Source organism: Protopterus annectens, chromosome 4.part0 (genome assembly GCF_019279795.1).
Source record: "Protopterus annectens isolate FY-2018-M chromosome 4.part0, PAN1.0, whole genome shotgun sequence".
In the NCBI taxonomy this organism is placed as follows: Eukaryota; Metazoa; Chordata; order Ceratodontiformes; family Protopteridae; genus Protopterus; species Protopterus annectens.
Genome location: NC_056733.1, coordinates 134996988 through 135020477, shown reverse-complemented (window position 1 = coordinate 135020477; position 23490 = coordinate 134996988). Strand labels below are relative to the sequence as shown.

Here is a 23490-nt window from a genome sequence, read left to right as displayed (position 1 = left end):
TGTTTCTTTCATTTTCAAGATTGACACCTAAAATGGGTTTGAACCTATCCTTTTTCCCCATCCCATATTTCCTTCTTGGATTTTTCAGTCATGAATTCAAGATATTTCCTAGCCTTAAACATTATCTCTAAGGTCTCCACCTCCTTTTCAAAGTCTTTGTCAAGTGAGGTCATCCTGCATGATCTGACAAATTGACCCTTCACTATATTATTTTTATAATGCAAAGAATGTGCACTATTAAAGTGCAAGTATTAATTTGAAAATGTGTTTTTTCTATATACCTTAGAGTTGAATTTTTTGTTTTCTTTATATATCTCCACATCCAAATATTGCAATCTTTCTTGGGAGACTTTGTGTGTGAATAGTAAAAAAGAGGTACTGCTGTTTAAAAAACCTAAAAATTCTTGTATTCTCCCATCTGGACCAACCCATAAAATACATATATCATCTAAAAACCTTCTGTACATAGACCAGCACTCCTTATAGATGGATTTTAAAACAACTTCTTCTTCCCATCTAGCAAGGATTAAATTTGCGTAGGTAGGGACGCATGCTGCCCCCATCGCCACTCATTTTGTTTGGTGATAAAATTCACCTTTACAATGTATAAAATTATATTTTAAAACTAGTACCAACTGTAAGCATGTCAAGCAGTCATTGTGTGCCAAATCTTTTTCATTAAAAATAATTTCCTCTAATAATTTAATACTTTCTGTATGAGGAATGCTAGAAAAAAAGATCTACAACATCAATAGTTAAAAACATGTTATCCCTGAATAAACCACTTTTTATTTCTCTTAAAAAAATCCCGTGAATCCCTCAAAATATTTTTTCTCTTTAACCAAATACTTTTTAATTTGGAATCAATGTATTTAGCCAAATGTAAAGTTTTTGATCCTTCTGAGACAATAGGTCTCAGAGGTGGATCTAAACCATTTTTGTGTGTTTTGGGGATTCAAAATATAGAGGCAATTTTTGGCTTATCCACCTTTAGAAAATTTAGTGTTTTTTTGGTCTATTAAATCTTCCAGTAACATGTCTTATAAGGTCAGATCTATTCTTCTATATGCTATGTTGATTTCGTTCATTGAAACGCTACTGTATTTATTAGTATCCATTAAAATATCACTAATTTTACCTTCATATGTCAAATTGTCCATAAGTACTTTTCCCCCTCTCTTTTCGGGTTTCATAACCCTTATGCTTTTGTTGTTCCTTAAATCATTTAAAACTTTGTTTTTGTTGGTGTCCAAGTTAGCCCTGAATTTTACCTTAGAAAATCCTTCCCTTATTTCTTTTTCCACCAAGAGTTCAAAGTTTTTAATCCGTGGATGTAAGGGGGAGGGGGTTAAATACACTTTTTTCTTTAATTCATTACACTGATTACTAACCTTGTCCTGTGGGAAGAATAGTTCTAAATTCACTTTCCTTGTAAACATTTTCACACCCATTAAACTTTTAGCTAGGTCTCCTTTTCTTAATGGTATGAACTTCATACCTCTAGACAGAAGGCTAAAATGTTCATTTTTTTTAGTTCATTTCCACTGAAATTGTATATACTGTTGCCATCCTTGATGAACCTATATACATTGTTTTCGTCCTGCTTAATCATGTTATCACTTTCGAAGTCAGGTTGAGGGACACTTGAAGTATTTAGTATCTCCACCTCCCCCTTCTCCCTCCTCTCCAAAAATTCTGTCTTTGATAATAATTATTGCTGTCCATGTTCTTTATTCTTTCAGATCTCCTCAGGGGTGGGGGGTTGTTAAAATCATCTAATTCAGTCATACGCTCACTTGTTCATTTGTGAAGTGATTTTTACATATATATGCACATTTAAATAAATTAAATTTATATATACATATTTATTTTATCAAGCTTTTAAAGAAGTGTTTTATAATTTTGATTCATTCTGCTTAATTGATTGTTAATTATGTTAATTTTAGGAGGATATATATGTGCACATTATGTTCTCAGTCCGCATCTGATGAAGTTTGTTATGAACGAAAACATATTGTATTTGTGAAGTGTTAATGTGGTTTGTGGAACATTTGCTTGGCTGAATAAATATCCTTTACTGTCATCTGGTTGGTGTTCTTTGTGTCCCTTGGCACTTTTTGAAATTTCTCAGTGTTTTTGTACTTTGGTGGAACTTTTTCTGGATTTACTTGTGGATTTACATTTTGGGTGCAGAAACTAGCCTAGAGAGTGAAGGAAGGGGTACTAAGGAGGAGCCTGGACAGGCGAGAAAGTTAATTGGTCAACTTTCACAACTGGTAGACCTCTTTACCCCACTCAGCCAATCCATGGTCGAATTGGTGACTAACATCTGAAAGAGGTGGAACCAGGAAGTTAATTGTCTAACTGGCACAAATCCGCGTGAAAATAATACAGCTTCTATGCCTAAGGAAGGTAATGGAGTGGTAGCTTCTGAAGTATCAGATTTTAACTGTACACCATGGATTCTTAAAGATTTAAATCCAGAAAATGGACTAGGAGGAAGTGGAGCGTCTACTATACCTTTAGACCAACAGCAACAGACATTCTCGGCAGCACTGGCAAATGGGTTAAAGGAAAAAGACAAATGAACTAACCAGGTACCTGTGCAAATTAACAACAATAAAAAAAGGACATGAAGGACTGGTTGCAGGTTAGTTTTACTACTAAATTTATATCTAAAACATTTGAGCCTGCACCAGTTAATGACTCTTGTAACATTAAATTACACAAACTGTCTAAACTATTAAACAAATACAGGACTTTAGATATTGGGAATTCATATCTAAAACAATGTATTTTGGATGGTATTGTTCCTAAAGAATTAAGGTTATGGAAATACCCTAATAATGTAATACCTGGTAGTGATTTTCACAAAGAATTGTTGGCTATATTTAACAGATGTGGACTGGAAATTCTTAAGGCTATGGTTAAAGAAAATGATAGATTTAAAAGTGAACTACAGAAGGATATTGAGGTTTTAAATGAGTGCATTAAAGATGATTTAATTCATTCTGTTCCTACTGAACAAAGTAAATATTATAATATAATGGCTGAAATTGATGAGAAATGTGATGAACTGATAAAAAGGAAACTGAAGAAGTTAGAGAAAGACCTACATGAATATAAAAATAAATTGAGTTACCCCAAATCTAAGTACGTTTATAGCACTTGGGAATCAGTGGGAGGGGACCGGGAGAATGAGGTAGATCAAAACAATGATGTACAAATAGGTGAACGTATGAATGAATTAGATGATTTTAATGAACCCCCACCCCTGAGAAGATCTGAAAGAATAAAGAACATGGACAACAATAATTATTATTAAAGACAGAATTTTTGGAGAGGGGGGAGAAGGGGGAGGGAGAGATACTAAATACTTCAAGTATCCCTCACCCCGACTTGGAAAGTGATAACACGATTAAGCAGGATGAAAACAATGTATATAGGTTCATCAATGATGGCTACAGTATATACAATTTCAGTGGAATTGAACTAAAAAATTAACATTTTAGCCATCTACCTAGAGGTATAAAGTTAATACCATTAAGAAAGGGAGACCTAGCTAAAAGTTTAATGGATGTGAAGATGTTTACAAGGAAAGTGAATTTAGAACTATTCTTCCCACAGGACAAGGTTAGTAATCAATGTAATGAATTAAAAAAAAAGTGTGTTTACCCCCCCCTCCCCCCCCCATTACACTCACAGATTAAAAACTTTGAACTCATGGTGGGAAAAGAATTAAGGGAAGGATTTTCTAAGGTAAAATACAGGGCTAACTTGGAAACCAATGAAAACAAAGTTTTAAATGCTTTAAGGAACAACAAAAACATAAGGTTTATGAAACCCGACAAGAGAAGGTGAACAGTACTTATGGACAATTTGACATATGAAGGTAAAATGAATGATATTTTAGTGGATAATAGTAAATACACTAGTGTGTCAATGCACTAAATCAACATAGCATATAGAAGAATAAGTCTGGCCTTAGAAGACATGTTATTGGAATGTTTAACAGACCAAAAAAACACTACATTTTCTAAAGGTGGATAAGCCAAAAATTCCCTCCATATTTGGAATCCCCAAAACACAAAAATGGTTTAGATCCCCATCTGAGACCTATTGTCTCATCAGAAGGATCCAAAACTTTACCTTTGGCTAAATACCTTGATTCCAAATTAAAAAGTATTTGGTTAAAGAGAAAAAATATTTTGAGAGATTCATGGGATATTTTAAGAGAAATAAGAGGCAATTTATTCTGGGATGACATGTTTTTAACTCTTGATGTTGTAGATCGTTTTTCTAGCATTCCTCATACAGAAAGTATTACATTATTACAGGAAATTATTTTTAATGAAAAAGATTTGACACACATTGACTGTTTGACATGTTTACAGTTGATGGAACTAGTTTTAAAATATAATTCTATATATTTTAAAGGTGGATTTTACCACCAGATAAAAGGAGTGGTGATGGGGGCAACATGCACCCCTTCCTATGCAAATTGAATCCTTGCTAGATGGGAAAAAGAAGTTGTTTTAAAATCCATTTATACGGAATGCTGGTGTATGTACTGAAAATTTTTAGATGATATATGTTTTTTATGAGTTGGTCCAGATGGGAAAATACTAGAATTTTTAGTTTTTTTTAAACAGCAGTACCTCTTTTTTACAATTCACACACAAAGTCTCCAAAGAAAGATTGCAATATTTGAATGTGGAGATATATAAAGAAAACAAAAAATTAAACTCTAAGGTATATAGAAAAAACATGTTTTCAAATTCATACTTGCACTTTAATAGTGCACATTCTTTGCATTATAAAAAGAATATAGTGAAGGGTCAATTTGTCAGATCATGCAGGATGACCTCACTTGACAAATACTTTGAAAAGGAGGTGGAGACCTTAGAGATAATGTTTAAGGCTAGGAAATATCTTGAATTCATTACTGAAAAATCCAAGAAGGAAATATGGGATGTGAAAAAGGATAGGTTCAAACCCATTTTAGGTCTCAATCTTGAAAATGAAAGAAATAAACAATATGAAGAAGAAAGGTTGGGAAGGGCACTAGTTTTGGAATATAATGCCAGTGCCAGCATGATAAGAAAAGTCATGGAATCCGAATGGAAAAGTTGTATAAGTTTTATGAATTTAGACAAAATATCAAAGGACAATCTAAAAATTGTCTATAAAAATTCCCACAACCTAAAGAAATTAATAAAAAAACGATTATGGGCAAGTGAATAAAAGTATGAGAAGGAATGGAACATACAAATGTTGACATTGTTCACAATGTATATACGTATATAATAAGGAAAACATAGTTTTAGAGGGTAGGGATTTGGTAATAAAAGGAAAAAAATTTTATAACTGTGATTCCAGTGGTCTAATATATTTAGCAGTATGTCAAATATGCTCTAGTTTTTACGCTGGAAAAACTGAAAGGAAACTAAAGAAAATAATATATGAGCACTATTATGACATACGTACAAAAAAAGAGCTCAATGCTTTATACAAGCACCAACAAACATGCACAAATGCCCATTATTTATTTTTTGTTTTAGAAAGGGTTAAGAAGGATATAAGAGGGGAGTTGTGGGAAGAAAGTATTGAGTATAGGGAGCTATGGTGGCAAGTGACTTTACAAGCAAATGTATCACCAGGCTTGAATGAGAATATTTCCAGCTCTTCCCGGTTAGGGGTTGCCACAGTGGATCACCTGTCCGCTCATGACTGGCAGTGGTGTTTTATGGTGTCGAGTTCCCAGCCCGGCACTCAACCCTACACACACACACACACACACACACACACACACACACACACACACACACACACACACACACACACACACACACACCTAGGGCCAAGTTAGAGTGTCCAATGCACCTACATCATGTCTTTGGGATGTGGGAGGAAACCGGAGCACCTAGAAACCCACATGGCCACAGGGAGGACATGCAGACTCTGCACAGAAGGCACCCCAGCTGAGGATCGAACTGGAGAACCTCTTGCTGTGAGGTGACAATGCTAACTGCTGCAACACCGCAGCCGCCCCGTTGTAAATCTGACAAATACTAATGGAAAGAGGTCCGGTTGCCCGGACTTTTTCCATTATTATAAGTCATGATTTTTTTTGTTTGTGTTAGGTAGCAATGGAGAATGGAATATCTCCATTGCTGTAATCTCGCTATGTTATACGTTTAACATAGCGAGATATCTTTAAAAAAAAGCAATGGAGATCTTCCTTTCTCCGTTGCTTTTTTTAAAGATATCTCGCTATGTTAAACTCATTTAACATAGCGAGACAGCTTTAAAAAAGCAACAGAGATCTTCCTTTCTCCATTGCTTCCTCTACACAGCTCTGATGTACTGCATAAGCATACGCATGCACAGTACATAAGAAAAAGCCCCAGGATATCGGAAAACCGTGGATTGGTACCACTCAGGTATTATACAAAGGCTTTATTTAAGAAAAGTAAGTATTTATTTCTTAAATGTCACTGTATAATAGCAATAACCCACGTCTGGGTGTGGGTAATGGTAGATTTACCCACGGTCTTTATTTGGTCACTCGGGCTTCATCCTCGTGACCAAACCACACCAACCGTGGGTAAATCTAGCATTACCCACACCCAGAAATGGGTTATTGCTCAAGTATTATTTTTTTAAGGAAAGGGATTATTTATTTATAATTATTGATAATTCAAGGCTTTTAATTAGCTTAAAGTGAATTTTACATATATGTGTATTTAAATAAATGAAATTTATATATACATATTTATTTTATCAAGCTTTTAAAGAAGTGTTTTATAATTTTGATTTGTTCTGCTTAATTGATTGTTAATTATGTTAATTTTAGGAGGCTATATATGTGCACTTTATGTTGTCAGTCTGCATCTGATGAAGTTTGTTATGAACAAAAACGTATGGTATTTGTGAACCGTTAATGTGGTTTGTGGAACGTCTGCTTTGGCTGAATAAATATCCTTTACAGACTACAGTCATGTTGTTTGTTTGAATTGCAATAGTCCCCAAAGGAAGAGCATCTTGGAATGCCTGCAATGCTAGTAGGACTGCTCTCATATCAAGGACATTGATATGCAACTTGGTCTCTTGTTCTGACCACATGCCTGGAACAGTTCTTCTCAAGAAATGACCCCCCACCCCTGTTGAGAAGCATCCATGGTCACTGTGGCTACTGGGTTTAGAAGTACAGAAGATATTCCCAGAAAAAGATTGTCCAATTGTATCCACTAGCAAATGTGTCACTTGCAAACAGGGGTGAGCTTTACTTGAAAAGACAGGAGTTGATGTAGAATGGAGCACTGTACAGCCAGAATCCATTAGAGAACTCACATAAAGAAGTGCACTAGAGGAAGAAGCACTATAGCAGCTTCCATAGATCTCACAGCATGAAGCACTAATCTTGCTTGGGAAGATGAATGAGAGAGGATAGCCTGAACATGATTCCTGATAAAGATAATGCGATGGATAGGCAAGGATGCTATTTGTGTAGATCTGTCTAAAACAATCCTGATGAATTCCAGGCTCTGAATTGATGCAGGTTTCAATTTGGCAAGATTTATCATAATGCCCAAGGAGTCAGAAATCTGAAGCAACTAGTCCCTGGCCTGCTGAAGTTAATGCTTGGATAAGGCAGTCAGAAGCCAGTCATTTAGATACAGAAACGTCTGGAATCCCTTCAATCTCAAGTGAGCTGCAACTACTGCCATGAATTTGGTAAAAACATTAAGGGTTGTGGTGATTCCAAAGGGCAGAGCTCTGAACTGGTAATGACTAGTTCACAGCCAAAAGTGGAGATGTCTTCTGGATCATCTGTCTATTTTGATATGATAGTAAGCATCCTGAAGATCTACAGAGTGCATCCAATCATCCTTGTGTAAAAAGGTAGAATGGACTATACCTTGACCATCTGGAACTTTGCTTTTGTTACATACATACTGGTTCAATTTGTTTAGATCCAAAATGTGTTTGGGGCCCCCTGTCTTCTTTCTAAGTTCTGAATCCTAGTTGGTCTGGTGGAACCTTTTGGATGACTCTTTTCTCTAACAGCTTTTGAATTTCATGTGCTGCACCCTTCCTCTGACTTGGTGGAATGTCAGGAAGTTTCTTCCTTTGATGATGAGGAAGAAGGGAAAATGGTTCAAAATAGCCTCCGGATATTATCCTTAGCATCCATGAATCTTTTATGATGTTTGTACAGACATCTAGGTGCAAAGATAATCAATCTCTGACTGTATCCAGAGAAGGGCAGTCAGGCACACTTCAGGAGTGTTTATAGGGCCTATCTAAAAAGAATCTCTAAAGCCCTGGTTTTGCAGGCCTCCCCTGCCTCTATAGCAACATCTGCCATTAAAATTTTCCCTTTTGCCTCTGGAGGAATTCTTCCCACACAATTCCTGGAAGGGACCCTGAGATTTGCAGAACCACATTTTTACCACCTCTCTGGTTTCTAGAGAAGATCCACCGAGGGTTAGAAAACTTGATCCCTATGACAGACAGGGTCTTTCCATCTTGTTTGCTGCAGGTAAGTGTCTCCTTTATTGATGTCCCAAACAAAGAAGTACCATCAAATGGGGTGTTAATAAAAGACATCTTAATATGCTCTGTAAAGTCGCATAGTCACATCCACTCATTTCTCCTTATTGCAATGCGTGAACCGGCTGCTCATGAGGTACTTTCAGCTATATGAGAGATTAACCTCATCAAAGTGTTTGATATGGATACAAGAGTGGCCAGTTGAGAGGATGTTCTCTTGAAATCCCCATCAGATATGGACTCTCAGACAGTATTTGAAAGTTCTTTAGTCAAATCTCTTTGAGGTCTAGTAAAATGCATCAGATAGTTAAGTGACCTCAATGCAAAAGCAGCTGATGCAAACATCTACTTTCCAAATCTGTTCAATGCTCTAGATTCTCTAGTGGGCAGATGGACAGTAGAGCTCTGATCTGCTAGTTCTTTCTTAGTGGCTGCCACCACCACCATAGCATCAACTGGGACTCCTTTGCTCCGGTGGGGTCTGTCTGCTGGAGGTGCCAAAAATTTGTCAGGGCACTTGCGAATGGGCTTGACAGTATCCGGCTCCTTCCATGCCTGGTGGGAAATCAGGTCAATTAGTTCATCCACCAGATGAGTGACCCAAGATGTAGATGGGCCAGAATCAAAGGCCTCCAAGAACACAGATTCTTCAGGAGAAGGAGTTTGGGATGACCAACCACCTTTCCACTTCAGGATCTCTAGAATATCTTCATAGGAGCTGTCATCAAGTGGAGATCTGGGGGATACTACTCCATCAAAATCTGCGTCTTCCATGAAAGGCTCCAAGGGGGAGTCTACGTGTCTCCTTTTACACATCTTCTTTTGGGATACTTCTTCTTGGGATGTTCTGGAGAGGTGTCAGAAGAGGGGGGAACCTCCTCTACTGGAACTGCCTACAGGCCTGTTGGAACTGGTTGTCGCTGTGGAAAAGGCCTGACCAACACAATCCAAAACTAATGGAAGTAAAGGGGTAGTATCTAAAATAAAAGAGGATGGTTCTCTCTGGAGAGAAGAAGCCCATTCTACCACCCCAAAGGCTGAAAGCCCAGGAGAAATCACAACCCACTTCCTCTGAGCTGAAGCTTCCAAGGAAAGTAGAGCATGGCCACCCTAGATCCAAGCCTTGAGGGGAGAATCTAACCCAACCTGTCTAGGGCTGAAGTTCCGAGGGGTATGGATGGATCTGACAACACTGGAGTCAAATCCACCCCCTTGAACCCGATGCTGGCACTTTGGCTCCAAAACCCATTCTGATCCGAGCACAGCAGAACCCATCAGGGGAGCAGTCAGAGTGGAGGAGGAAACTTTCCTTGGATTTGACGCTGAACATCTCGGGGATTTAGGATACTGAAGCACTTAAACCATGGGTCAGATCGGAAAAGAAGATAGAACTGACTTAGCATGTTCACTCATGTATCTGGTAGGGGACAGAGTCAGCAGGACCTCCATCTGGATCTGAGCCCTGACAAATTTTTACATCACCCTATCCACATTTGCCTCTGATAAACTTCTGGATGACCTAGAAAATGCAGTGGAAGGGAGCCTGGAATGTTTCTTAGGAGTTTGAAACAATTGTGCAGGCAAGGAGGGTGAAATGGGCTTTACCATAAAGTCAGGAGTTCTGCTCCTGTAAGATGTACCTGGCCTCAGATCCAAAAGCTTAGGATCCAATGAGGAAGTCATCAAGAAATGAGGAGATAACTATCGGAGCTGAAACCTTCAGATCCAAAGACGACTTTGGATATGATGGTAGGCTAACAGCTCTCAGATCCGAGGGTGTCAGATCCATAACTTTTCTGACTTTTTCTCTAGGCTCCAAAGAAGACCTGGGGGACTTCAGTGGAGATTTTTTCATGGGCTCCGAGGAAGCTGTTTTACCATATTTTGAGGATGTTTGAGCCCCAGAAGATGAAGAAACAGCTAGTAAGCCTTTCAAAATAAGCTTATTACACCTGTCAGCCAAAGCTCTTGGGTTAAAGGTAGAGCATACTGTACAGGCCATATTTAGGTGGTCAGGATCAAGGCAATAAATGCATTGCTTGTGGGCATCTGAGTTTGGGATCTTATGCCCACAAGACGTGCATTTCTTAAAATCTGTTGGTTTGTCTGTGACATAGTTATGGAAAAAGAGAACCAACTCTCTAAGCACAATCACAAAAAATTAAACAACAACAACTTGTTTTTTTTTTTGTTTTTTTTAGAGAAAAAATAGAAAGTTACTTGAAAAAGAATTCACCAGCAATGGCAATAATTAGAAATGCTGTAGAAAGGGAAGGGTAACAAGCAATTACCAGAAAGAAAGGGTAAAAATACCAACTACGGCAGGTAAATAAGATACCTTTTAAACTAGATAACGGGAAAAAATGTACCAGCAATGGTATGAAAGACTACTCAGTAGAAAAAATGTCAAAAAATCCCTAACGCCAGTAACAGCTATGTGGCAGGCTGTAAGAAGAAATTTTAATGTTTAAGAAAAAACTACAGAAATTTTAGAACCCAATAATAAGAAAAAAACTTGCTTACAAATGCTTAAGAGTGGAACCTACATCTATCCACAATGGAGACAAATAAGATCTGAGGTAATGGGGGTAAAGTGGGGCATTATGGGTAGAGAGAGGAGCTTGAGAGTTGGATATGAAGTCTGTAGTATGCGACTAAGTCAGATCCATGGATCGGATCTGAACCCATAAGTAAGGAAGAATGAAAATATCAGATCTAAAGAAGTAAACATATTTTCTAAAAAATGAAAAAAAGGGTAAATTGTGATTCCTGGTGGTACTAGATTTACAAGTACTTAGAAAAACATTTTATCTGAAAGAAGCAAGAGAGAGAAGAAATAAGATACTTCAGTAAATGCATACTCTGGAGAAATATAGAGGCTTGGTAACTAGGACAAGCATGTTGTTTGATTCTGGTGCTAGCTTTATCAAACTCACATCTGAGTTACACATTCAAAAATAATAAAATGGGTGGAAAGTAAAAACAGTGAGTTAAACGCATACAAAAGAGCTATAAAAATAGTCCATCCATAACTCCTTTTTCCCATATATATGGGGTCAGGGAGTCACTTCAATAGTGACAATCATCTACAGCCAAAGTTTACATCACTGGGTGCCTAGCCCTGCTGTGGTAGTTTCTCCACACCACACACTCACACCTGTGGCCAATTTACAGTGTCCAATCCACTTACTGCATATCTTTGGAATGTAGGAGGAAACCCACGCAAACAATGGGAGGACATGCAGACAACACATAGAAGACACCCCAGCCAAGAATGAAACCAGGGAACCTCTTGCTGTGAGGCGACAACATTATCCACTGTGCCACTGTGCCATCCTTACTATGAAATGCATATATGCTGAAAAACATGCTGCCATTTTTCATAAGTAATGTGAGCTGTTATGTACAAAATAAGCTACAGCATGATTCAGTTAACTTGTCATGCGTTATAGCCCTAGTGAATTAAACAAATGAAAATGAACAAATCTGTCAATAACCACTACCTTAGAATATTTTACTATGATTATATAATGGACTCAGGAATTTCTCAGAATTTAAATGCATTTAATTATATTTTAATGTAAACCATTCCTTAGCCATGGACATTTAATCACTGTCTACAGCTATTTGACATGTTAACACCAATGAAAAAATAATACTTTTTAATTACATTGTTGATTCATACCTGAAATATGTTGGAAAGGTCTCTCATGTTGAAGACATAATGAAACTTAATGGCAGTAGGAAGAAACGTTGTGCTTACTTTCTGATGAAGAACTAAAGAAGTAGAAAATACACAATGCAACAATTATTGTTAGAGCACTTTTTTGTTACATTGTAGGCACCCAATAACTAGCTAATGCAAATAAGGCATAGCTGATAAAAATGGAATGTTAACTCACATTAACATCAGTACTTATTTTCTGTCAGAATACCTTAATACAGTATATAGCCATGTAGATCCACCATTTTTAGCTGATTAGGCTGTCAGAATTGTGGCATGTAATAAAGTTAGACTAGAGCCAAGGCATTATGAAATAATACTTTCCCTTTACTCTCTGTGGGAATAAAGAACAAGATCAAGTTATATTTTATTTGAAATTTAGAGAATAGATGACCTGTAAATCGTCACACTAATTGGAGAACAAACATTCTTCAGCAGGGTTTAATGTATGCTGCCATGGAGCAAGACATCCTGGATGTAAGGAAGCTAACAATCACCATTATTGTATGCACACTAAGCAGTGCTTTTCCTGTTTAGTGAGAATAAAATAAAAAAAAAATCAGAAGAGTGTTTACATCTGTATATGAGTGTATGTGTGAATGAAAGTGAGAGTGAGATCAATCGAGCCATTATTTTATACTTGCTGTGCAGCACTTTTGCTGTTTAGCAAATGTAAAATTAAAATAAACATTAAAAAAGAAAGAAATAAAAGTGTGTGTGTTTATGTTTCTGCCTGTGTGTGTGAGTGTATGAGGGCTAGTGTAAAGAAAGTGAAAATGTATGCATGAGAGAGACACTGAGATTGACCAAGCAGTGGCATTAGCGGTTAAGAGGTATGCATACTTCTTAAAGTCTTAGCTCAGGAAATCTGGATAAACCCTAAAATAAAGGGGGGACAAAGGCTTAAAAAAAGGAACAGATCTTAAACAGTGCTTTTATAAAATCAACAAGTTGCTAGAATAAAATTTGTTTTAGTATGCATTTTCTGAAAGAATTAAAGTCTGAAACTCAAATGTATGTCATTATTTAGTGACTTTAATCCACAATTATTGTCAAACCACACATTTTATGAGTAAGGAACCAAAAAAAAATAATAGGTAAATATCTCAAAATTTTTTGAAAATCTTATATTTTGGATGTAAAATACTTCCTCCAGCACAATTTATATACACTAGAGCAATTTTTTAACATTAGGGGAGGAACTATTTTACATCAAAAATATAAAAAAATTAATTATTAATACAAAATAATAAATAACTAAAACACAATAATTTTTTTCAGACAGCTCATTCTCTAAGAACAATAATGCCCTCCAGGATGTGTGTTACTGTGTAAATAATACCCATCCAAGGATATAGAGGTCTTCCACCTGTGACACTGAGTCTCAGAATACTCTTGGGCATGCATTATTTACACAATAACACACACCCTGTTGGGCATTATTGCTTGCATAATCATTAAGATATCACTGGTTACACTATCTTAAAATCACATCTTTCAAGTTCAGTGATTAAATGGGAATGTAACATTAATATTTCTGAGGTTGGCTGGATTTCTTTTATTTCTTTGTTGTGCAATTGCAGACTCAGCATTTAAAAGTTAGGGGGGTGTAGGCTATAGGCTGCTTGAGCCCCAGTATGGGTAGAATAGGTAGCTCAAGCTATCTGTTTTGTTGTTGTTAGTATTTTCGGTAAGTTTATCTGTTATTCTTTGATAACCTGTGCTCTGATATTATTTACTTGTTGCTGTAGTCTCCAGTTAGTTTCCCAATTGTTTTATTTATTCTTAAGAGTTTCTTGATTTTTCCCTACCTTTTGGTATGGATTATTAGATACAGTCTCATACGGTTATGATAGCTGGAAGATAAAGTAACTTTCTGAACATTTTTTTTCTGAGTTGATTCATGTCATGTTTTCCCTCAACTGTTTGGAGTTTTGATATAGATCTGCTGCCCACAACATTAAAGTTTATACTAAGGATGCTTCTGAAGCTGAGGGCACCTCCATATCAATGCCCGTCCCTGAGGTCTTTCCAAGAGACTGTGGATGGACAAAAATTTCTTAGATTTGAGAAAGACAAGAAGAATATGACAGAGGAGAAAGAAGAGGTATGCACTTGAAGGGAACAGATTTATCATGCAGGACTCTTGCACTTCTGCCTTGGCCACAATTTCTTAAGAATATATCAGTTATGTTACATAATCGATAACATCAGATCCTTGAGAGTGTAAAGTCAATAGGACTTTATCTGCAGGGCTCTCCTTCCTCCAAAGGGTGCCCAGTACAGAATTCTTTGCAGTACCACCTAGCCAGCCTCTTTCTTTTCAATGCCCTACCATCACTGTCCTCACTAGAGGACTGCCATCTATTTTCCCCATGCAGAGAAGGGAAGAAAAGAAGACAGCCTCAGAACTGACAAGTTTAAAACACCAAATTGTGTACAGTGAGAAAAACTGGACATAATAAAGGGGGAAAAAACAAGGATCCTTTCCCCATACTTTCAACTTCTGAACAACAAAAATTGTAGCACTGGCATTTAACATCACAACAAAGGGTCATAAAGAGGATCACTTACTTATTTTTTTCAGAACATAAGGTCTTGAAATGCTAGATGTAATGTGGTTAGTACTAAAGAATTTGTACATAGGCTTAGTATGGTTATTTAACAATTTATGTAACCTTAAAATACTTTAACTTTATGAAGAAACACTAGTACATCTAGGAGAAGCAAGGACAAATGTGAGGGCAAAAATCATACTGATATGTCATAACGACAGCACCTGAGAGATATACCTTGCACTGCTGACTGATAAGCTCACAAGGATAAAGACTTGTGTACCTACCATAACTTGGCATCTGTGTTATCCTATGTCACTATTCAACACTCTTGGGTCATAGGATCTGACATCAGATCCAAAATGGCAACTTTGCAAACTGCTTCTAGGTTCGAGCTCTTCCCACTCCCATGATCCCTTGCTGCCCTCTAACCCCTCAGATCAAGTTTGCCCTAAAGCTAGAAAGCAGCTAAAGAAGACCTTAACCACCAGGTAGGACATCTCCACTTCCTCTAGATCTCACAGGATGGGGGAAGGAGGGAGGAATAGTGATGAATAGTGACATAGGATAACACAGATGCCAAGTTATGGTAAGTACATAACTCTTTATCTGATGTTATCCATGTCACTACTCCTCACTCTTGGGTCAGAGTCCCAGCTACCCTAAATCCTGGGTGGCCTCATGGAAGGATATGCTGAACAACTGTGAAGCCAAAGGAAGCCCTGTTCCTGGAGACAATGTCAACCTTGTAATCACTGACAAAAGTGTGATGAGTAGACCAGGTGGCTGCCACACAAATGTCATCTATGGAATGACGGGAGAGATAGGCAGCTGATGTAGCCAATGACCTAGTGGAATGAGCTCTGATTGGACCTGGTAAGGATAAACCTTTGGATGAATAGGTGAAGGAAATGCACATCGAAATCCAGTGAGAGATAGTAACTTTGGAGACCGCTTAACCTTTCCTTTTAAGAGATAACACCACAAACAGCTGGTCAGATCTGCAGAAATCCTTTGTTCTATACAAGTAGACTCATAACTGTCTATGTACATCTAGCATATGCAAAAGATATTCCCCTTTACTAGAAAAAAAAATGGGAAGAAAACTGGCAATTGAATTGACTGGTTAAGATTTGCTTCTTTAGCACCCCTAGGCATGAACAAAGGATTAGTTTGAAGGGCCACTCTGTCTTTATGAAATACCATGAAAGGCGGTTTGATAGAAGGAGCCTGCAACTCTGAAACTGTTCTAGCTGAAGTTATGGCTACTAGAAAAGTCATATTCCATGACGAGAATTTGATATCACATGTGGCTGCAGGCTCAAAGAGGCTCACAGGATTTTGCAGCAGAAAGAAAAGGTCTGGTGGGGGATCCTTGATAGGAGGTCGAAGCAGAAAAACACCCTTCAAAAAGGCCTTATACAAGCGTAAGGAAAAAGTAGGTTCCTCGCAAACATGAAAGTTGGAAATAGCTGCCAACTGCACTTTGATATTAGAGAAGCTAGCTCCTTCCTGAAAGAGTGAAGACAAGAAGAGTAAGACATCTGAGATGGAAGCCAAAGCGGGGTTCAGATTACGCTACCTGTCCCAAATAGAGAACCTTTTCCACTTACTCATGTAAACCTTTGTAGTAGAAGCCATCTGAGAGGCCAGGATAATGTTCTTGATGGGAGAAGCAAGCCTGGACTGATTCAAGATTACCGGAAGTGGAAAAACCATGCCATCAGGCGATGAGTCTGGAGGTTGGGAATTGGAAGCTGACAGGGATGGGAAATCAGATCCAGAATGGGATCTAGTACTCAAGGGGAATCAGGTAGAAATACCGGCTGCATTTCTGGTTGAGACGGGAAGCGAACAGACAGCAGCTCAGCTGACTCCAGAAAAGGAAGGTCTGTTTCACCACAGAAGCTTCAAGGACCACTAGTGAGGACTCAGGACTGCCCTACTGAATCTGTCCACCAGCATGTTGGACTCTCCAGGAATGTGAGTTACAATAAGAAAGGGCCCCTAGGACATTGCCTATTCCCACACCCTCACAACATCATGACAAAGCAGATACAAACGTGTGCCCCCCTTGCTTGCTGATGTACCACACAACTGCCATGCTGTCAGTGTGAACTGCAATGGTACCCAGATGAAGGTAGTCCTGAAAGTCTTGCAATGTGAGGAGGACTGCCCTCATATCCAGGATGTTGATCTGCAGTTTGGTCTCTGCAGTGGACCACATGCTTTGGACCATCTTTCCCTGAAAATGTTCCCCCCAACGCAACAGGGAAGCATCTGAGGTCACTGTGGCACTGGAGTGGAGGAAGAGAGAATGGTCTGCCTGCTAGGAGGTCAGGAGACTGGATCCACCAAAGGAGATGATGCCTGCACACTGGAGTGAGACGGATGGGGTTGTCATCGGGTGAGACAGGGAAGACAACTGGACTGCTAGAGTCCACTGCAGAACCCTCATGTAGAACCTGGCTAATGGCACCAGATAGATTGCCGCCACCATGAACCTAAGGTCCTGAGAATAAGATGGGCCTGGGGATGAAAAAGATCAAGAAGACATTGCACATCAGTTCTGATGAGGTCTACACAATGGAGCGGGAGCACTGCAATCTCTGACACAGTGTCTAACTGGATCCTGATGAATTCCAAATTTTGGGATGGAACAAGGTTGGATTTGGGGAGATTCACTGTAATCCTTAAGTGGTCGAACAGTTGAAGTAGGTACTGAGAGGCAGTGGCCAGCTGATGCTTCATGGCAGCTGTGCGGAGCCAGTCATCAAGGTATGGAAACTGGAATCCCCACAATCTCAGGTGAGCTGTGATCACTGCCATGCACTTAGTAAACACCCAGGGGGCTGTGGTGAAACCAAAGGGCAGGGTTCTGAACTGGTAGTGATTGGCCCCTACTCAAAAGTGGAGATGTCTCCTGGAGCACTGTCTATTTTTATATGATAGTATGCATCCTGGAGATCCATGGAGCACATCCAATCATCCTTGTGCAGAAGAAGCATGAAGGACTGGACAGTGACCATCCGGAACTTGGACTTGTATAAGATATATATATATATATATATATATATATATATATATATATATATATATATATATATATATATATATAAAACGAACGAAAAGGGGATTTTATTACCAGTGATAGTAGTCTAAAGAAATAACCTGGTGTGAAAAGGGTAAGCAGATATACCAACAATGGTAATAAAGAATTTCTATTTAGTGAAAATAGTAAGAAATATGAGGCAGAAAGTCTTAATGTCCTGCAGGAAAAACTAGGAGGGAGGATACATACTTATACCTAAGATAAAGCTATAAATATATCCAAATGTTAAGTAACTCATGAAAATATCTCTAATAATGCTTGAGAGTAGAACCTGTGTCTTTGAGATCGCAGCAAAAGAGATCTGAGGTAACGGGGATGGAATAGGGTACTATGGGTACTGGGAGGAACTTGAAAGCTGAATCTGAAGTCTGGAAATGTCAGCCAAGTCAGATCTGAGGGTCAAATCCAAATCCATACATTGTGGAATAGAAAAGAACAACATCAGATCTGCAGAAAATGCATTCTTCGTATTTTCATAATTAGAATAAACTTTAACAGAAGAGCCCAACAATTCAAAATTTCAAAAATCAAAGTGGCAGAAGCATATGCTTTTTCCCCATACTTATCAATAATTCCCCCATCCTTGTCAAAAAGAGTACGATTTTAATTAACCAACTCTTTAGCAGCAGTAGGATTCACAAAAGCTATAGCTGCTGGGTCAGGTTTTGGAAGTCTGTATAAAAACCTAAAATACTGAGGAACATTATGCATTCTATCTGCCTGTTTAGGGGCAGCAGGTTTGCTATCAGGAAAATTACAGGCAGAGACACACACACATCTCCTAGAGATAAAATAAATGGAGGAAATGGTAAAGGTTTTAGAAATTCTGTATGTAAAAGTTCCTAGCATTTTCTGAGGGACTGAGAAACTTCAATGTTCTCCCACTGAAAACAAAGACACATTCTGGAAATAATCTTAGAGAAAGAGAAACTCTCACAATGAGAATCAGAAATTGAGCTCTGCTCTGTGTCTGAATCAGAAAGCTGAGGTGAAAACCCTGTATCTGTCTCTTCATCTTCCTATCCAGATTCAAAATCATTGTTAATCTCTCCAGGAAAAAGGTATCACACTTTCTTTTTCCAGAAACCACATTACATGAAATATTGGAAGCCTGAATAAAACCCTGAGCCATACCCAGTAAACTACTCCTGTCAAAGGAAATGTAAGGAGTAGATACATGTTTAGCTTTTTGATTCTTTTTGAAAGGAAAAATGGAGCTAACAATGCTATTAATGGCAGAAACAGCTTCTCCAGAAGTAGGCACAACATTCTGACAAAACAGGGAAACCTTTCCTGTTCCCTCTCCCGGGACTGACAACAATGTCTCTCCCTTGCCCACTAAGGGGACCCCAATAGCTGCAAAAGATGTGGCTAACCCCTGGTCCATAGTGGCTGTAGGTGCTACACCAGAGGGATCAGAGAAATAAGATGAGTGGTCAGAGGAAAAAAGCTATGGCCATAGAAGAGTCACTCACCTATGGCTGGGACAAACTGCTAGCTATCTGTGGCGGCAAATGCTGAACTTTTTTTTATTTATGGCTGGAAGGAGTGACCATGGGACCAAAAAATTTAAAGTCTTTAAAACATCACCTTTTCAATAAAAAGAGAAAAAAATGACAGAAATAAATAACAAAGTAAAAAGTACTTTAAAACACTCTCAGTCCCCCAAAGTAAAATAAACACAATTTCTCCACACACACACACACACACACACACACACACACACACACACACACACACACACACACACACACACACACACAGGTTTTCCAATTACTTTAAACAACTTTCAAAATGACAGGAAAAAAGTGACTCCCTTTTAAAAGTACCATTATGCCTCATGACAGTTTGTTAAAACACAAACTCTTAGCTTAAAAATAACAAACGCAAGATCCTAAGGAAGGTCTACTGTTTTTCTTGGAAGTCTTATGCAGAACCCCTTTTAAAAACATGATGACATCAGAATGCATTGAAAGAGGAAGCTCCATGGGCAGACATACTGAAATGGCAGACAGACAAATTTTGACTGGGGAGTATGAAAGGCCATAGAACAGTAACTCACAAACATTGTAAAACCAGAAAACAATTTGCCCTAAATGAGTGTTGGTTATATTGTTAGCACCAACTAGAAATCCTTTTCAGTTTGCTAATATATGGTTTTCTAGTAAAAGGCTGTTTATATTAGTACCTGCTGCACATCCTCAGTAAAACAGGTGCCTAAAAGGAAATAAGACTCTATTATCCAAGAATGTTCTTTCTTTGTCACTGAAAACATCCTTGAATAAAATGACTTTCCAACTTGGGAAAAAGAAACTGTTTCTATCACTCCCTGGAACAGCATGTGATGAAGGACAGGTGTAAATAAGAGTGCCTGGCCTGGAGGATGACAAATTACCCCCAGAAAGGAGGAATTTCCTTCTATTTCTATCTGTAACCTTGATGAATGATCTTCAGAATCCAGTTATATGAAACTATCTGTTGCCAAAGAGAAAAGTGGAGATTCAAACATTCTGGAAGAAAAAAAGGCATTCCAGGATGGAAGGGGAACAAAGTCTCTTAAACAGTCATTCTGAATTACTGGACTGTGCTTTGTTTTGGGAGTTTCCAGAATTCTTGGAGCCCCCATGCCATTCCTTCTTAAATGTCTGTTTGCCTGCATTTTGCTGCGACTCTTTAGGTTGTTTCTTACCAAAACTGAATGAAGACTTCGATACTCCCTTGGAAATTTACGAAAAGAAGGGCTGAAAAATCTTACAGATTCTTGAAAAATGCAATAAAGAAATTTTTGAAAAAAAAAAAAGAGAGATTCTCTGAACCAGCTTACCCCTTTCATCACATTTTCTGATAGCCTCTGCAGCAGGGGGCCAAAAACTAAATCTCCATGCAAAGAAAATTTTTAAATCACATTTTAACATCATCTGTGAGGTTCTGAGAACACAGCAATGCAAACTTCCTCAAAACAGTTCCAGTGCTCCATACCTCTCAACCTGGAAACAAAAATCTGGACAAAGGCCCATGAAAAGTAGATACAACTGACCAAAAATGGGGGCGCTGATTAACATGAAATTTGCATACATAATCACATAGCCCCATCCACTCCAATGGAATTGTGGAATACCAACATGAAGACTGAAGTCACTAAATAAATAATGGCAGACATTTGAATTTCAGACTTCATGTCCCTCAGAAAATTCATAATAATGCAAAACCTGTTATTCTAGCAACTATCTGAGTTTACAGGAGCAATATTTAAAATCTTTTCCTATTTTTGGGCCTTTGTCCCACAATTATTTTTGGCTTTGTCTAGATTTCTTGTTCTGAGAGACTGAGAGGTATGATGTTTTTTCAAACACTCTTACTCTGTTAACTTTTCAAGTTAAAAGTACTAATCTTTTAAAAAGCATCACTGATGATTTGTTTTGTTCCTGATTCTGGCTGTAAGAGATTGAGATGTATAAAACAGGTTCTAATACATAAAGTGAGGACCTTCAAAATTAATCTAAAACGCATTTCTGATTTCACTGGGTGAAAGGGAAAGTATAGCTTCTCTCATTTTGAAAAAGATAAGACGAAAGAATAAAAAAAAAAAAAAAAAAGAGAGAGAGTAAGACAGAGTTTTGTTATTTCACATTCATTCAATCTTATATGAGGCTTTAGCCTATTAAAAGTAGCATAGCAGGGGAGCTGAATAATAATAATACTATTCAGGCATTCAGTCCATGGAACGGACATCATATACAGTCTTATCACTGATTTTTCAGAATGTCCCTGAGTCACTTGATATTTTGCCCTGTCCTTTTTTCTTTTTTTTCATTTTCTGGTAACAAACTCGTTGAGGGTTACAGTCAGTCAACAATGTCAAACAGAGTTTCCTTCTTCTTACTGTTCACAGAATGCATCATGAACAATTCAAAACCCATTCTTCTATAAACTTTATTAAGTGAATTAAAGTAGCATTCAAATACTGTCCCTGATTTGGGGCCTTTCTTTCCTAAAAGTTTCTGACACTGTCCAGAATTCTTGTGCAAGGAAGTTGAAAGGCCAATTCATCCACAGAATCCTTTGAAAATTCTATTGGAAACCGCAGTGCTAAGCGAAAAATTAACCTGACTCAGAGAGGGCATGCAGACTCCATGTGGAATGCAAGTAAAGCTAATTACAGCATACAGTAAAAAAATAAATAATAAAACTGAAATTTGCATAACAAATGTTACACTAAAAATGATTACATAGTTAACCATTTTGGACACTGCTGAGGTATTTTCAGCACTTCGTGCATAATATGCAATTTGATAAGCTGTGCATATGCTTTCAAGCAAACACAGATATTACACATAGGATTTTCAGACATACAAAATGAGCCCAGCATGCTTACCACTAATTAGTATTGCTTTAATCTGAAGGCTTTTATAGGTTCATAGGTTCATACTAGGTTATCTGCCCTAGGGCATTTATAAGCCTAGTCAGAGTGTGTTTGGCTTTCGCCACCCATTTTAAATTAATTTTGCTATGCCCTTTTTCGAGGTTAGTATACTGTGCCTCTGTCTAACAGTGACACAGAAGTGATACCCGGGGTAAACCTATGATCTCCCATCCACTCATCAAGATTCCTCTTGAAGAGAGTCAATGAGGGACTCTGCCTAACCTGGACTGGGATTTTATTCCAGAGTGAAGGGAGCCTCTGGGTTATGAATCTGTCCCTCCAGCATGTCCTATTTATTTCAGTGCTGAGGTTCAAGTCTCTCGAGCACGTAGCTCAATGGGATTTGGATTTTCTGAGGTGCAGCATGTCCATTAATTCCAGGTTGGACATGGCTTTATACGTCAGGCACAGATCGCCTCTGAGCAGGCGGTATGCCACTGAGTAGAGCTGGAGTTTCTTTAACTGGGCAGCATATGGCATCTGTTTGAGCCCTTTGATCCTCTTGGTGAGGTACTTTTGGGGTATTTCCAGTTGCTGCAGGTGTCTAGTAAGGTACATCCCAAAAGGGGCATTATTTTTTTGTTTATTAAAATACACTCACTTTTCATTAATTTCACTCTGCAAAGAAGATAGTTTCTGTTTAGTCCTTCGGACAACACTTTTAACTACAGAAATCTTATTACTGGTACTGAAGTCCGATTAATATTAACCAAACCTTCATAAGCTACCTCTTCTAACAATTCACATAGCATCACTCCAACTAAAAAACATAAAAGTGTCACATCTATTCCCTTACCAACCACAAGAAGACTTCCAGGTTATATACATACTTGCAAAAATGTATTTGGGAAAACTACAGCCAATGTTCTCACCAACAATATACTTCTGAATGAACACACAAACATACGTTATTAAAACCATGCAAGTCTCATTAAAACGGCACGGGTCACACATCTCACTTGACCATGGTAAATATTAAATATTTCTGTATGAAAGAAAATGAACTTTGCTTTATCAAAGAGATGTAAAATAGCTGAAACTATTGGGTGTCCTGAAACTTTGCAGTGTCTTTAACTATGTGAGTTTGCTCTGGTTACAGATAAACTTAACTAATATATCT

At 38.0% G+C, this 23490-nt stretch overlaps 1 protein-coding gene across 1 annotated transcript in view; it reads right to left on the bottom strand.

Annotated features, from left to right (window-relative positions):
* LOC122800226 (dynein axonemal heavy chain 17-like) overlaps positions 1-23490 on the bottom strand; it is a 17083451-nt gene that overhangs the window by 4965709 nt on the left and 12094252 nt on the right. The window contains exon 52 of the mRNA XM_044069720.1: positions 12242-12333. Within this exon, the coding sequence (XP_043925655.1) occupies positions 12242-12333 (92 nt within the window). The remainder of the gene's footprint in view (positions 1-12241; positions 12334-23490) is intronic.